Source organism: Diadema antillarum, unplaced genomic scaffold (assembly GCF_040938485.1).
Source record: "Diadema antillarum isolate AM-2024a unplaced genomic scaffold, OU_Dant_1.0 seq00001590_RagTag, whole genome shotgun sequence".
Taxonomy (NCBI): Eukaryota; Metazoa; Echinodermata; class Echinoidea; order Diadematoida; family Diadematidae; genus Diadema; species Diadema antillarum.
In genome coordinates this window covers 376814-394529 of record NW_027272307.1, presented here as the reverse complement: position 1 = coordinate 394529, position 17716 = coordinate 376814, and the positions used below count along the sequence as shown (strand labels likewise).

The following is a 17716-nucleotide window of genomic DNA, read 5'->3' as shown; positions in this document are numbered from 1 at the left end:
ACTATATACGGCTCTGTTTATTCATGGAGTCGTGAATGTTTCCCGACGCATCAGAAATCACAGGGAAGGGGGTAATTATACAAATCGGACACACCTTCAATGACACACACATTCATATCTATGGGAAGTCTTGTTCGGCGTGCTAAAAGAAAAAGAACACATTACAAAACGGGGATACCGTGTCAGAGAGATACAGCATGAGGGGCTTGTGTTGAGGAGGGAGAATGGCGAAGAGCACAGATCGTCTGGAGAAACACTTCAAAGTATGCCCGCCTCTTGTTCAATTAGCATCGCTACAATCATCATTACATCGACACCAGATTGAACGACGCCAGTCAGCAGCGCACGGTGCACTCTGCGCATGTTTTCCGATCGTCGAGAGAAGCGGCCCCTGGCGGAAAGCTTGCAGTTCTGAATCATCTTCCAAAGCGTGCCGAGTGTGCGTGTGTGACTGACTGACTGTACGTTGTTCGGTGGCGGTTACCTAGAAGTCATCCTGCATTGTCGTCTGCTACGAAGCTATCGCTCTACGTCGGGGGCGGGCTGTGGCCGTTGTTACCATCAGGCCTGCATTATGCGCGGTGGCCCCGTAGGAATGTCCTCGTTAATGAGCTAATTGGGCAATTTTGTGGCTGCATTGATAAATGTGTCACTGCGTATTAAGCCTCTGGCAAAGAGTGCCCTACCTTGGGCCAAAAATAGTGTTCGATGGACTATTCATCTCAATCTACTTACCTCTGGTAGTTATCGGACGCCTCGTGTGATGCTGGATAAGCATTCACTACAGAGACCTCAACACTATTACGACACGACACGTCGTCTGCTAGCGCAGACCAGCGCATCGACCAGTGCCACGTTCCCTCCGCCAAATTTATCTCCCCTGTAACGCAGGGACACTCGGTGATTGTATACCGATGTCATGTACACAGCCTAACAAAGCAGAATCCAGATCACAAGAAATTGCCTGCGGAATTTGAGGACGTCGGTATTTACATTAATGAGAACATGGAATGTTATTCTTCGTAAAGACATGCTACTCGCATGATAAAGATGTTTTTCAGTCTCGCCTAATTTAAAATAAGGCGTGTGCTATACCTGAGCAATCCTTGGCACCTTATCACTGGAATATTACTCTGGATATACACCCACTCCCTAAAATCTTTTTACACAGTGTGAGCGATTTTTAAAAGCGAATTGAAAGCCTACGACGTTCTTCTTCTATACTTGAATAAAATGCATCAAGGAGTTATCGCTCTTGCGTGGAATGTGTCTGTGTAACCGGTGATAATGTGAGCAGATTAGGGATCGCAGATTGATTTTTTTGCAGGAATATCTTGTATTCTCTATTCTACTAATCATATCAGTTTTGCTGGAAGTGATATTTAGTGCTCGATAAAGTGATTATATTTCCTCATTGCTATTCTTTCATTCGTTCACCCGTGAATCTGTGGCGATCGTCTGCGAAAAGTTAAGTGCATTGTGTGGAATGTGTTGAGTTTGATTACAAAAGAGTCATGAATCAAGTGACCGGAAGTAGCCACGGTACGGCGTCCAGCTACAAAAATCTCAATTTCAAGAAATCGACGTCGAAGTCAAAGCTCCAGGCCGTGCAACAACACGGCTGCAAAAACAAAGATGGCGTCGTGACAGTCGAGCTAAATGAGGTGAGTCTAATCGATGAATTTTGATAATTTTTGCATAATATTATCATTGGTTTTTTAGTGACATGAAAGTCGATGCTTCCAGGTTTTTCACTACGATATATGTCTATGTGTCCGAGTTGCACCAGTGGTAGCTCTCATCTTTGGGTGCGTGTGTGTGTGTGTGTGTGTGTGTGCGTTGGGGTGTGTGTGTGTGAGGGGTCACGTGTGTGACTTTATTTGCAAAAAAAAATGCAATTGTTTGTTAAAAGAAAAGAATGTGATTCAGCAGCACAAGTGAGAATACAGGTGATTTTTTTCATACTGATTTCATTGTGAAAATAAGACTGATATTGAATGACATTCAAATAAAGAATATCATAAAAAAGTGAGTACATGAAATAACACTAACACTGTGACAACGTGATGGAATTTTCATGACTTAGATAAACGGCAACGAGGCATATAATTATATATATATATATATACATATATATATATCATATATAATGTCTGACGAATTTCAGCTTGGCGCCTCGAGAACGGGAAAATTAGAGAAATACTGCGTTACTCCGTGATTAGCGTATGAAAGGGCGCGATAGTTTTAATAACAGTTGCTATACTAGATGTCATTATCAATGAAGCGTTAGGAAACTTGACCTTAGCTAGGAGAGATAGCTGCCTCCTCAACAGTAGATCCCCCAAATCATCATCATCATCATCATCATCATCAACAATCAACAACACAAAAGAACAATAGCAAAAGCATCCGAAAAGAAGCAAAACCCTCACACACACATACATGATATTTTTGAAAGACCAGCAATCGAAACATTGACATTTAAATAAATCTAACCATGGAAATATATTGGAATTTGTTTTTCTTCAAGCACCTGTATCGCTTTACTTTCACCTTCAGGTAAGGATGAAAGCGTTCAAACTCTCATAAGTTACGTTTTTCGCCGTGGCCCTGCTAGTGTGGTGGCATGCTTTATACACCACCATAACAAAGAACCGATTCAAACTCCCACGTGCCACATATGAACACACACACACACACACACACACACACACACACACACACACATACACAAGATCACAGCGATGTTTTGAAATGAAGGTCACATCATTCAAAGACGATAACTCTCTGAGCCAACAATATGTCTCTGACTGTACCTCAATGTACCTGGCAGACTACAATCTTTGCCCAGTTTGTTCTGTCGTTCATCTCCTACATGACTAAAGTGCGGTATCTAGAAGAGTGTGTGGAATAGAGTGTCATACACTGTTGTGTGCTGAGTCGAAAGCGTGGAAGAAGACCGTCTCTCTTCTTATTCCAAATGACCAATGGACAATTGAGAATAATCTTTCTCACAAACAAAACCCGGTCTATGTGAGAGTGTATTCCCTTTGGCCTATGAAGTGCAAAAAGTAAATTCTCTATGCATTGAGTGTTTTAGTGAAGCATAGAAGAAAACTGCCATCGTGAAACAGGGAGGAGTATCGTTTAGTAATTTCGTCAGAATAATCACAATATCATAGTTTGAAAGCCGGCATTCCATTATAATCAATTCGTTGCGACAATGACGATGAAAATGAGGCATGTTATTACTCTAATTATACGACATGATTACTTAATCAATAGTAAATCTAGATGAGTTTTCTATATGTTATCATGTTCGTTGAAATTCACATAAGGCATCTAAAAACAGAATAAGTCAGCATGTAATATTCATTTTGGACGTAACCACTTGCTTTCCATGTAACTTTGAATTAAGTAAATGTAAATTTTCAACGTAACATTCTACCCACTCTAACTTCTAACCCTAACCCTAACCCACCCACTTCCTGTTTATGTGTATATACATATACTTATTATATATATATATATATATATATATATATATATATATATATATATCAATATGCGTGCACGTGTGTGCGTGTATGTGTGTGTGGGTGTGTGTGTGCGTCTGTGCGATGTGTGTGAATCTTTATACACCATAAGAAATGGCATTGTCTACTTCTTGTGACAGGAAGTGCGAACATGTATAATGAATGTTTTCACGTGTCTCGGGTAGAGGCGGGCCGAAAATCCTCCGTCGTGGACTTTGTGAGTCGGTCAATGACACCAAGAAGTTGAAGACGCTGTTTGTAGCTCAACTCAAAAACAATTGAAAAAACGCTAAAAACCAAATGTTTTTCCTGAATTCCTGAGATAAGCCTTATAGTGCTCTTAGAATGATAAAGCTAAACAAATTAGACGTGTTAATGTTTTTCTTATAATTTGGGCTGTAACCATTCAGTTATAAACAGGACACAAACACATCTTGTTTGCATAATCATTTTCGACTCTAAGACTCTTATATGTATTGAAAATTGATTTACCAAATTCATTCACTCAGAGAGTTTCTCATTGGTGATTCCTTTCAAGTTGATTATATGATGGAATTGATTTTTGTTTGTTTGCTTGCTTGCTTGCTTTTTAGGGGGATATTACATTCCTAATGGCAGCGACGCTATGTATATATATATATATATATATATATATATATATATATATATATACACTATGTATAGGATACCCATCTGTGTTTTCTCAAACAGGAAACACTTTTGAAAAGTACATTAGATAATGGCTGCCAATACGCATACGCACTTTACAAGGTGGTCACTGAGCAATTCAATGCGAACCTTTTGAGGTGCACATATCTATTTCACGATTGACAATTATTGATATTCTGTACTTGATGTTCGTGTCATTATTTCCGAAAGTAACGAAAATATTGATACCACCATAATCGTAACTGTCAGATGAAAAAAATATGTTATAGCGAACATTGCAACATGTACTGTAATCATTTCAAAAGAATTTAAGTAATATGATTATTGAATAAGGTCGGGTATTTCATTTTCGTATACTGTTTCATTTATCGTTTCCATGCCGAAGTTAGCCGTTATTTTCAAAGTAAGACACTATAGGGCTTTTTACACTTGTAAATTTTTGCTTAGCCCCGGACTATCGGTGGGGCTAAGGGGGGGGGGGGGGCCTTAGCCCCACCGTTGGTACGGGACTATCCTTAGCCCACTTTCTGTTTACACTCGTTTTTGCCAAAGTGGGCTAGCCCCACCGATAGTACGGTACTATCTGGCCCTGCAAAATAGCAGGGGTTAGCACCGCAATTGCGGTGCTAGCACCGCAATTGCGGTGCCAAGCAAGTGAGTGTAAACAGAACGAAAAAATAATCCTGGGCTAAGCGACGGAGACGAAGTCCGACCCTCACTGACCAATCAGAAACGAGGCAATCAAGTGCTGCCGGTGCGTGCGTGTACGTGTACAGTACACAGCGTAATTATGAATATTCATGTGGTTTGGAAAGTCCGGGGCTAAGAAATACGAGTGTAAAAAGGTCAGTTTTCTCCTTAGCCCCGGACAAGAGATAGTACGGGACTAATTGGCGAGTGTAAAAAGCTGAAAAAATTGGTACGGGACTAACGATAGTCCTGGGTCAGAGAAAGTCCGGGGTTAAGAAACACAAGTGTAAAAAGCCCTTTAGATGTAAGCGGAGCACTTTGCTTGCGCCATGAATCTCCTTTCTAATCTTGGCAAAGGCTTCACACAATCTGCCATTATTTAAAGGCATGAACCCTACCATAAAGAGTCCACGTAAAAACCAACCACGCAGAAGTTAAATATTTGTTCATAGTCGAAATGAACCTTCCCAGCTTCGCTGTTCATTGTCTGACGATTGTGACCTCGAAAATCATGATTGACATTCATGGCGTTTGTGTACATAAACAATATCTTCATTTAGAAAATGTGGTGATGGAAAATCTCGTGACGTTCTCTCCTTACAGATGCACAAAATAAACAACACAAAAAATGCGACAGTGTGAGCTCATCCATGAATGAAAATCATAAAGGCTTGACAAAAGGCAATCTGTGCGAGGGCAATGATTAATACATCATGCTATCAGTGATCGCTCACTTAACACTGCTTAAGTCAATTCAATTTAACCCGTAGTGCGGAGAAACTAAACAACATTGTTCGTTCGGGTTCGGTAGGTAAAGTACGGATGTGCTACAACACAAACAGGGCAGACACACTGAAGAACACGTCTAAAAATAACCTATATAAATCGACAGTGGCACATAATGGAGTATGTTGATGTACTTCATTAAGCCAGCCGGTATTATTTGGCTTCCATTAGGTCGTTTGTGTGGGTTCGCCCTTATAGCGGAACTGAAATACGTAACGAAAATACATCGCTAATAGATCTTATATTTTCTCGCACCTATGGAAGTTTCCACCGTTTACACGAGTCGTAACACTGTCAGACCCAACGGTGAAATGGCACTACATGCAAAAGAAGAGAATGTATCCGACCTAACGGTCAAAGGCATACTTAAAATTTGCGTGCATCTTTGCGCGTTATCATAGTGACTCGTAAAAAGGTAATGGCGTATCTTTGGATGTTAATCTGGTCTTTGCTCGGCTTCGTGGAAAATTGTGTCGCAGTTACACTAGCCTTTCGTAATCACACGACGTCTGGAAAACGAACAATTTGCATAGTTGTCTACACGTCTAAAATTTATCCACATGCGGGATTGTTTTATTTGACATGATTGATAACTATAGCTTGGATAACCTCACAAGAAATTTTTCAAACCTTCCGTGAAAAAGATGTTCTTCTTGTTAAAAAAAAAACACCCAGAAATCAAAAATACAAAAAATTGGCTGTTATCATCATCTCCTGCCTCTCCACATACTTATATTCAACATATTTTCAAGATTGAGTTGTTCATGGTGAAACATACTACGTTTAGCATTACAAAGTGACTGATTAACTCTTCCCCACCCCACCCCCATCCCACCACCATCTCGTTTTTTTCTCCACCATCGTTCTGTCTGCGCACTCTAAAGTATATTCTCACCCGTCTCCCGTCTTTATTTATACCACGTCAATGACCGCAGCCCTGCATCTGTCAGATCTGCTCAGGAAGATAATAATATACAGTGATTTTACAAATGGCGTTGATATAATAAGTGACAAACTCGTCGCATTCTTATCGCCAAAATGAGTACGATGGGCAGCTAGGGCAAGTATCGAGGTAATTCTATCTCTTTTCTTCCCCCTCTTTGCCCTTCTTTTTTATATCTGGAAGTGGTTACAAACTTCTGTGCATAAATGAATGGGCTCTTTGGGTGACTTCAATGCATTTTAGAGGAGTTGCGTTGCTAGGCAACATGTAATGGTAGCCCAAAGCGTGATGTACAATGCATGCTATGAAATTAAGCTCTTTAAGGGAGATGAGTTCACTCTAAATAAGATAAGATAGCAGTGTATGAGAGAGTAACAACTCATGCACGTTAAAGATCCCGCTTCATTCATTCATCGTAAAGAGCAGGGTGTTTAACCCGGTGAAGTGGTCCCACCTCAAATCCAACTGGACCCCATGGAAGACCAGCTTATCGTAGCTGATCATGGGCTATCCAGCCATCTTCTCAGATGGAAAATGAACAAACAAACAAACAAACAAATGAAACCCGCCCCCCCCCCCAAAAAAAAAAAAAAAAAAGAAGAAAGAAAACGAATTTACCACAATGCATAGGAACTACATTTTGCTAGACAAGGAGAAGGGAAGACATCTTTTAATTTTGTTGGCATTTTTTAAGGAAAGATGTATTTCAAAACAAAAACAAAATGAAATTCAATCAGATGACGCGGCTTCATGATATTGTAAACTGTACGTTTTGACCAGAAATGGGATAGTGTCGTTAAAGTGGACTGTACATATTTTTTAAATTATGCTTGTAATTCTTGTAAAAAGAAAACAAAACACATGAAAGAAACTGCTATCTTATTTTACACAGAGTCAAGTGTGTTGGAAAAAACACGTCCTACGCCTGTATGATGTCTGCCGTAGCCTTGAACGCCATACAATCATCTGAAGGTGGTGGACTTTTTTTTAGCACTGTCAGTGCGTGGTACGGGTCACGAAATATGGTTGAATTCGAAAGCCCATTTAAGTTGTTTACATTCGTGAAACCATTCCTGCTGCGGTTAGTGCTAATATTATTGAGTGTGATTACGACAGTCGTGCAAAGATGTAAACGCAGTGGGTGGATCGTTGGCCCAGCGTGAAACATAACGTCAGCAAAGCCATGTTACGAAAAGGTGGCGGGATATAGAACCAAGGTCAGGATGTATGTTTACCAGAATAATCTGTCTTAATTTCATGTCATGAGCTAATGGAAATTGTGATTATGTCTGGATGTCATTAAACCTCAAATGAACAAACATCCTAAACCAAACTTTTTAAAGTATTAATTCTATGTCATTAGCGAATGCTGAGGCCATTTTCCTGTTTTCTTCTCCTTTTGACTAATAATTCCTTATTTTGGAGAATGACAGTCTCTTTTTAAATACACATTAGGTTGTAATCATATGTAAGTATTATGCTGGGGTGTTTTTTTTCCCACAAGAATGCTAGTAATGATGATACAACATTGAACAACAATGATAACTGAAATGATAATAGCAGTACTACTGCTGCTATAGTACTACTGCTGCTACTACGACGACTACTACTACTCGTACTACTACTTCTATACTATACTACTACTACTACTTCTACTTCTACTACCACTACTACTACTACTACTACTACTACTACTACACTTTGCAACAATAAGAGTAATGTTAGATGGTTAATAGAGAGTATGTAAGTTTCTTTCTGGAAACCAAACGAGTACTGGACGAACTACTTCAGACGCCATAACAGCGACAAGTATTCACACAGCTTATAATACATTGTATCCAATCTCCGCATGACAACGCCGAGACTCGAAAACACACTCTATACAATATAATTCTAAATATTTCAATAACGATATCAAGTGTCAGTTTCAAGATACGACAAGTTTCTATCATATTCCAATAGGTGTGTTCTCATTTACTATCACACTGTTGGTTGTACGTCAATAAGGCAAATTTTCGTGGGAGAAAGAACAATATCTGCCAGGAGATGAGACTACCATTAAAAAAAAAGACCCAAAGAGCAAATAAACAATGCTGACTGAAGAGTTAACAACAATGGCCGATTCTTATTATGAACATGCGTATTAAAATACTCAATATGAATTGACAATCTGATGCAATATTCATTGAATCACGCTTGCTGGAGTGTAGTTTTAGGCCTACTACATCTATAACCATACACCAACACGATCAATTGAAGAGGAATAAGCACAGGGAATAACACTGTTTGTTCTAATTAAGATAATGGCAACAATAATGTTAACCGGTATCATATTCATCTTTCAACAGCATGTATGACTGTGTTAACGATTACCATTTATGTGAAGATGAGTACAGCATTCATACTTTAAATCTGAAAGATTATATATCACATCCTTTAGCATCAGTGCCGCTTCGTCAGCTAAGGCACAACGCAAATGAGCTACCTCACGTAATTGTCATTGCCAATGCGACAATGAACAAGGAAATATGAATCGATTACTTCTGTTTAAATAATCCTCGACGAGCAAAAAGCAGACCTTTAGACTCACATGACCATGAGCACAATATTGCTATCATTTCCCACCAAATTAACCTGTTTGTTTCGCGAGTAATCGGCCGTACATTACACGAGGGCGTATCGATCTTTAGCGTTAATATTGCTTGTCGGTAAACTCGTTGCAGTTTGCTACCTGTTCGAGATGTCGACGAGGCGACTATTCAGTCACTATAAACGGGAACAGTGTTTGATGAGTCCCGTTATGTCTATGTATTCACGTGCACGAGTGTGACTAAATCATTGCCAAGCAGATACAGCGTCATGCTTATCCGTTGTGGTCGTTGTTTCTTCTTCATACCATCTTACAATACCAAAAAGAGATTTAAAAGTGTACCTGATTCCTGCTTTGATGAACATGTTTGCGTCCACTTTTAATCGTTTTCCATTATTACATGTTTAATGCATACCACACACACACACACACACACACACACACACACACACACACACACACACACACACACACATACACACACACACACAAACACATACATAAACATATACAAATATATGCCATGATGCTTCAAATACTCACATAGTATTACAATATATCAGGAATTGATGGTATATATTTGTTTATGGAATTTGTTCCGCAAAATACCTTTATACACAATGCAATCTAAAAACGCGCTGGTATGTCGAAACAAAATCCTGATTTCTCGTTTCAGACATGGCTACAGCGTTCTTTTTGCGTTTTGCGGGGTCCTTCGCCACGGTCTGTGAATCACCAGTTGAGCGTTATGTGAAATGTCAAAAAAAAAAAGAAGACAAAAAGTTCACATCAAATATGAAACACACTCGGTTCAAAGTGAGGTTTAACTGTTTGAATGTGACCGCAGAGTACTTAATACAGCAGTACAGATATATTAAACATAATAAATTGTAATAGACCTACAGCTGTTAAGACGGAGATCATCTCTCTGTTATTCTGTAGCCTTCAGTATGCAGAAGCCTTTGTAGTAAGACATAAACTGGAACTTAGCACGGGTGATACTGTGATCAAATTAATTATTGCAATAGCAATGATATGATGATAAGGAGGATTAAAATAATAACAATAACATTGTTAATAACATTAGTAATAATGATAATAATAACAACAGCAACAATAATAATAATAATAATAATAACGATAATAAAACACTGCAAAAAGTCCGGTGTTGAATAGTAAACACCGAGCTGGTGTTAAATTTTTGGTGCTCATTTATGGTGTTAAATTAACACCTACGGGTGTCATTTCCAAATTTTAAACTGTTTTTTGAAGAGTTTCTTAGTAACTGCACTTCTTGTTGATTTTTTATTTAAACAAGACGATCAAGAATTTTACATTAAAATACTAGATTTTTGAAAAAATGTGAAAATAAATTTACACCAAAGTAACACCAGCTGGTGTAGTCCCTTATTGAAGCTGGACGGGTGTTTAACCAGTGATATTAACACCAGCAAATATCAAATCAACACCATGTGGTGTCATTTTTTAATCAACACCAGTACAGTGTCAAAATAACACCAGGTACAGTGTCAAATTAACACCACGAAGTGTCAGGTGAACACTTTTCAACACCATCACAGTGCATTTTTAACACCTGTGGGTGTGGTCCTTTATTGAAGTTTGATCGGTGTTAGATTTAACACCCGTGGTGTTAAATCTAACACCGATGTTTTTACAGTGAAGGTATGGCACTATTGATTGTAATAACGTAAATAACAGTATAATAGCGATGTCGAATGAAAATAGATGATGTCATTGTTATACCGCCTCCTTTACCTCGACGAGATGTCAAGACCACTTTACAACATGGCTGGGGCCCAGGAACTCCAGTCAACTATCTACCGGGCACTCGTTTATACACCTAGTTATAGAGAGGAGTGTTGTAGATAAAAAAAGGTGCATGTCACGAGTTCGACGCCTACGAATCATACAGCCCACGAGTTATACAGCCCAAGAGTCATACAGCCCATGAGTTCGACACTAATAAGGCCCGTTAGTTCGACACTAGGCAAACAAGGCCCACGAGTTCGACACACTAAGCTTCGTGATATAATGTCGGTCTCGTGGGTCGTTTTTGCCTAGTGTCGAAGTCGTGAGCCTTGTTTGCTTATAGTGTCGAACTCGTGGGCCTTGTTTGTCTAGTGCCGGACTCATGGGCCTTATTTGCCTAGTGTCGAACTTATGGGCTGTATGACTCATGGGCTTTATGACCCATGGATCTTTTGTCAAAAAAGAAAACAGCATTTCCTCATCATAAGACTAGGGTGGAACGCTACTTTTCCTATTCAAAGAGGGTTACGATTTCTAAAGAATGTCTTTATGTTGGTCATTTGAGCAGAAAATTGTCACATACCAAATGCTTCCTAACACAGTAACGAGATCAGTATTATTCATTCAGTGACAAGGAAGTACCCAAATTAAAAGATATCACGGTTCTCTTCAGAAGTATCTTGATTGTAATATTGTTCTACTGGCTTATCATAATGTCACGTGATACTTTGATGACGTCACGACCTTCACTCGTCCATGCATGGGTCGGTAGCTCAGTCCCGGATGCTTGGGTTTCGACGATGATGAGCTAATTATGATCGAGATCAGAGTCATCAGTTTCCGTTCATAGAGATCGTCTGCGAAAAAAACGCGTGGAAAGAACTCTCCCACAGCATCAGCACGACCAGGCCACTCTGCTTTGCCTGTTTCACAATGTATCATGTTGTCTGCCTGTCCAAAATGCGCGATGACGAGCCGTGTACTGCACCAGCTCAATGGTCTAGTATTTTATCTCAACATTCAAAATTCAACTTGTCACGTTCCAAGTAAAAAGAAATCACACTTCTACCGATTGCATTTAACAGTGTGTATTACCATGAAACCATGTGCAATTTTGTTACATGTTTTGTAACTTAACCCGCTCCATACTGAGATCTGACTTAATACACAGGCTACCAAGTTCCCAAATGGAACGGGTTAAAATGAATCGAAATTCACCACTAACAACGTAAGGATGATTATTAAACGTGTCATCAATGCCGACACTACCGCAGTAAGCCAGTAAGCAGGATAATGCTGTTTCAGCTTTAGAATCATTGCGATTTAGGAAGGGCGATCCCTAAAACAGATAATGATCTCTAAAACATCGCTCCAACTGAAAGGAGTAGACCTACAACTATGAAATTCGTTGTGATATATGATACATGATTGAGCATTTTGTTCAAACGCTAAAATGGAACGATGTCACGCACTCCAGGATTAGCATGACTGAGGATTACATGTATACATGCAAAATGGATGTTGACACTTTTGAAAAATGTATGCAGGTTTTGGTTGCACTCTCTTGATGTCGTTAGGATGCCATTTTAATGACAATGTCAGTTACTGCCTTTCACCATGAGAGCACTAAATTACCCTGCACTCTGACGCACTACATTGTCTGGCAGACTAGTATAGTAGGTCTGCTGTTTTTAGTGTGCTTTATCCACTAATCGTCACGTTATGCCATAATAATTTCATGGGATGCGGATGTTTTTTTTTTTCAGACATTATTGTCAGAAGCGATCGCTTTCCAGCCTGTCTCTACATGTACCAATGTCACGCTTACATTTGTCTGTCTTGATCTTGCATTTTCACGCGCATCTTCGTTCTGGATGATTTTAAAAAAAGGGAGAAATCATTACACTATGGAAGCTGGAAACATGTGGGCAAATAATACCGAATATCCTTGATTATGGAGGCCCTCATATTTCCATGATACCACAACTAGTGCGTGAAAAGATTATGTTGTTATAATCAAGGTCTCTTTGATTTCAAATAAAAGAATATGTTATTTAAGGGAGACAGGAATATAATGAGATATCAACACAGAGAAGAAATACAGATGGGAAAGAACAAAATAACGAGAAATTGAGAGAAAAAAACACAAAGAAAACTTAGGAAGGAAATCTACGAAGGCTTAACGTGAGAGAGGTCGATCTTATGGCCTGCAAATATGCAATAGCGCATTTGCGGAGGCCGAGATGACGAATGCCCCATCTCACGCATTTGAAGCTGACGTTCGACTGCAATAATATTGCATCCATTATCTAAGAACGACGTTTTTATAGTGATAAATTGCATCGGGACTAAGTACCACACATAATGTCCTTGAATTGATGATTCCCCTCTCCTCCCTTTCATTTTGTCATTTTGGCCGAAAAAAAGTGGCCCTCAGTGTATAACGCCTCAGAAGTGGGTCATTTTTGGTGAGATGCTGGTGTATGACTGAGTGCGTGTTTTGTCGACGAATGGCGTAAAAGCTGTGGTGATAAAATGAGGGCGTATGTCATTATTGATCCTGTTCGTTGTATTTGCACAAATCGGAGACAAATTACGAGCGGCAAGGGCAATAAACACGGCCTACCTATCCATCTGGCCTAATATCTATGCACTCTCGCTATTGACCTCTCTCACTTTAGGCCTCTTACTTATCGACACTGGCTGAAGAAGAAAAAATCATACAGCTACTAACCGTGACAGTCCCAGCTCACCAAGAGAGTATCGCATCGTGACTACCTGCAATTATTATGACGGTGCTCTCAAACTATGTGTTCCGTATGTTCGCTTCCTTTACTGCGATATCGATATCACTGGTGTACATCTTTGGTGTGCGTGTATGCGTCTGAGTGTGTGTGTGTGTGTGTGTGTGTGTGAGGGTGTGTGTGTGTGTGTGTGTATGTGTGTGCGTATGCGTGTGTGATGTAATAGTTACGGGTGTGTGCTCTGTTTCTCTATAATCATTTTTCTCTTTAAGGTAAGAATCATTATGTTCTCAGCAGTCTTTCTGCTCAAGGCTTAAGAATAACCATGTACAATGGTATCAGTGTAGTTGTCTTGTGAATAGAGGCTTCTCTACCGGTTGTTTTGACATAGATAGAAGAGCAAGGCAATATAACCCACTATCGTCATATTTGTTCCTGTATTAATAGTAATTGAAATTTTGGCACGTGGTATCAAGAAAATAGATGTTATCAAAAGAGTTGAATTTGGTAGTTTTGAAGTGCGGCAAACCTGGTGCGCTGGCGATTTGATGATGTTCGTTAAAGATAAAACTTTGATCAGGGGAACACGGGATATGTCCCGAGCTTTCTCCTCTTAAGTGGATTAAAGGTTTAATGACACAGAAAAATAAAACAAATTGTGTTGAGAATAGGAAAAAAAATAGGAAAGACGGGAGTCCTACTCATGATAAATACAGTAACAGAATTTGAAATTTTATGAGTATACTTTTCGTTTGAAATAAGATCTCGGGGAAAATCGAATTACAAAGAGATTTTGGATAAAGATTAAGGGCTTTTGGTTGATGAAGCACGGAGATTTAGTAATAATGGGGAAGTTTCTTTGGCTGAAAAAATATTTTCTGTCTTTCTGTCTATAAAAGTTAATTATGTTTCCTCATCTTTAGTCACTCAGAAGTGGGTAATTACAGAGTTTAACAAAAAAAAAGAAAGAAAGAAAAAAAGAATGGTGGGACCGAATCCACAGAGTGATCTGTTACCAGGACTACAGTGACGGTGGAAAGACATGATATCGTTTTGATTTATTTGTGAATACTCAAAGGGTTTTGTGGTTAAAACACCTTTTTTATGGTGAAAGGAATATAGGTTAGAAACAACAAAAAGGATCGAAGATTGTGTGTGTGTGTGTGTGTGTGTGTTTGTTTCATTGTGATGCAAGATAGTTGATTTTGAAAGAACGGTACTTAATTTAAAACTTCTTGAAACCTGGCAAGATATGAAGAAGAATGTTAGCTTTCTGGACGAAAAAAATGAATATCTTTTTTTCTACTTTGATTTAATTTGACAACAGAGATAGTATTTTGAAAGATATCTAAAAGGTAATAAGGAATTTATAGAGTGGATCACATCCTCGAAAGAAATCAGGTAAAAGGAATGTTCGTAAAAGAATATTTACGAACTTTTGAATATTCACGGATTCGATATGTTTATCTAATATAGCATTATGTTATAATAGAGAGGGGAAGGGAGTCATTGCTCTTACATAGAATTTCTTTCACATTGTTTATTGTATTCTTTGACGTGAAAGGAGTGTGCATCAATGTGTGAAATTAGGTTTAACAAAATGCTTGGGAAGAATGTTTGTTTGAGCGAGTGTGTGTTAGAAGGGAATATGTATCAGAGTAAATGTATTTCATGTGAGCATACGTCCTTTGCTTCATATTAGGTCCGCTACATAGTAGGTCCTATACTGCGAAGTAAGAAGCCCAAAACATCATTTTGTGGAACAATGATCTAATCTCACCCGTAGATCGTTGCAATTTAAGTCACACATTTTGTACAGAGCTAAGATCAATGTAAGTACAAGGGAAATATGCCTCAAAAACGACTACTTCATACACTAAGTCTTGTAAACGAGGCCAGTTGCGTAGAAATGATATTGTAACAAGGAAAAGTAGAAATTACGCGGTGCGTAACATATGTCCCCGCCGGAAGTAGCATTTTGTAACAAAATGTGCAATATAGGTAAAAAATCAAGGTCAAAGGTCAAAGAAGTCAAAGGTCAAAATTCTGTGTAGAAGTTTTGAAGCCCTCACCTAGTGCCATCACATAAAGCAAATGGAATCGAAATTGGGTTAGAAATGGCGAAGGAGTAGCATTTTGTAGCCAATGTACAATATAGGTCAAAAATCAAGGTCAAAGGTCAAAGAAGAGAAAGGTCAAAATTCTGTGTAGAAGTTTTGAAGCCCTCACCTAGTGCTATCACATAAAGCAAACGGAATCGAAATCGGGTTAGAAATGGCGCAGGAGTAGCATTCTGTAGCAAAATGCACAAAATAGGTCAAAAATCAAGGTCAAAGGTCAAAGAAGTCAAAGGTCAAAATTCTGTGTAGCAGTTTTGAAGCCCTCAACTAGTGCCATCATATAAAGCAAACGGAATCGAAATCGGGTTAAAAATGGCGAAGGAGTAGCATTTCGTAGCAAAATGTACAATATAGGTCAAAAATCAAGGTCAAAGGTCAAAGAAGTCAAAGGTCAAAATTCTGTGTAGAAGTTTTGAAGCCCTCACCTAGTGCCATCACATAAAGCAAACGGAATCGAAATCGGGTTAGAAATGGCGAAGGAGTAGCATTTTGTAGCAAAATGTACAATATAGGTCAAAAAATCAAGGTCAAAGGTCAAAGAAGTCAAAGGTCAAAATTCTGTGTAGAAGTTTTGAAGCCCTCACCTAGTGCCATCACATAAAGCAAACGGAATCGAAATCGGGTTAGAAATGGCGAAGGAGTAGCATTTTGTAGCAAAATGTACAATATAGGTCAAAAAATCAAGGTCAAAGGTCAAAGAAGTCAAAGGTCAAAATTCTGTGTAGAAGTTTTGAAGCCCTCACCTAGTGCCATCACATAAAGCAAACGGAATCGAAATCGGGTTAGAAATGGCGAAGGAGTAGCATTTTGTAGCAAAATGTACAATATAGGTCAAAGGTCAAGGTCAAAGGTCACGACTGAAATTCTGTGTAGAAGTTTCAAAGCTCCCATGTAGTGCTATCATATAAAGCAAACAGAATCAAAATTGGCTCATAAATGACAGAGAAGTAGCAAATTGAAGATTTTGATCACACACGGACGCACACACGGACACACGGACACACGGACGGACGGACGGACAGACGGACGGACGGACACACGGACACACACACGTACGGAGCCCGTTTCATAGTCCCCTGCTCGAACTCGTTCGGCGGGGACAACAATGTGAACTTCCCACTAAAATACGTTGATGAAAGTGATTCTAAGAGCTCCCCTGCCCTCTCTCCCACAGGTCGAAAAGTATAGGTACACCATATTAAGGTGGAGAAATGTCTTATGAAAGAACGCTATAAGCGGTAATTGCAACTGATTGGTCGAACAAGGTTGTCATTTCGATGCCTAGAGCGACTTTTGAATCAATCGCGCTGTTATATGAATTACTAAATAGAAAATAAAGATAATGATCAAGTGTAGTAATGATGATGATGATGATGACGATGACGATGGCGATGATGATGATGATGACGATGATCATAATCATCATGATGATCATGATGATGATGATGATGATAATGGTGATGGTGGTGGCGGTGGTGGTGGTGATGGTGATGGTGATGGTGATGGTGATGTGATGGTGATGATGAAGATGATGATAATTATGATACTAGGGATGATTATGATAATGGTTACGGTAGTGGTGATGATGATGGTGATGATGATGGTGATGATGATGATGATGATGAATGGAAAAGTGTTTTTGTTATACTCAGGAGTGAGTGAATTCCCACGCGGTGTTGTTCATGTGCAAGGCCCTGACGTAGACATGGTAGATAAGCAGTCTGCCTGTAAATGTACAGCAGTTTCTTCTTCACCATCAATCAAGTTACCTCATTTTATGCATTTTACTCTTTTGATGATCACACGAAAATATCGCGCAAATATAGATACCCGTATGAAAATACCCTTTAAAAGTGAAAACCCAGATC

The 17716-nt window shown here is 39.1% G+C and overlaps 1 protein-coding gene across 1 annotated transcript in view; it reads left to right on the top strand.

The window, feature by feature from the left end:
• The first annotated feature begins 437 nt into the window (after window positions 1–437).
• The window catches only part of LOC139710935 (A-type potassium channel modulatory protein DPP6-like), a 390830-nt gene continuing 373551 nt past the window's right edge, over window positions 438–17716 (top strand). The window contains exon 1 of the mRNA XM_071622860.1: window positions 438–1664. Within this exon, the coding sequence (XP_071478961.1) occupies window positions 1515–1664 (150 nt within the window). The 5' untranslated portion in view covers window positions 438–1514. The remainder of the gene's footprint in view (window positions 1665–17716) is intronic.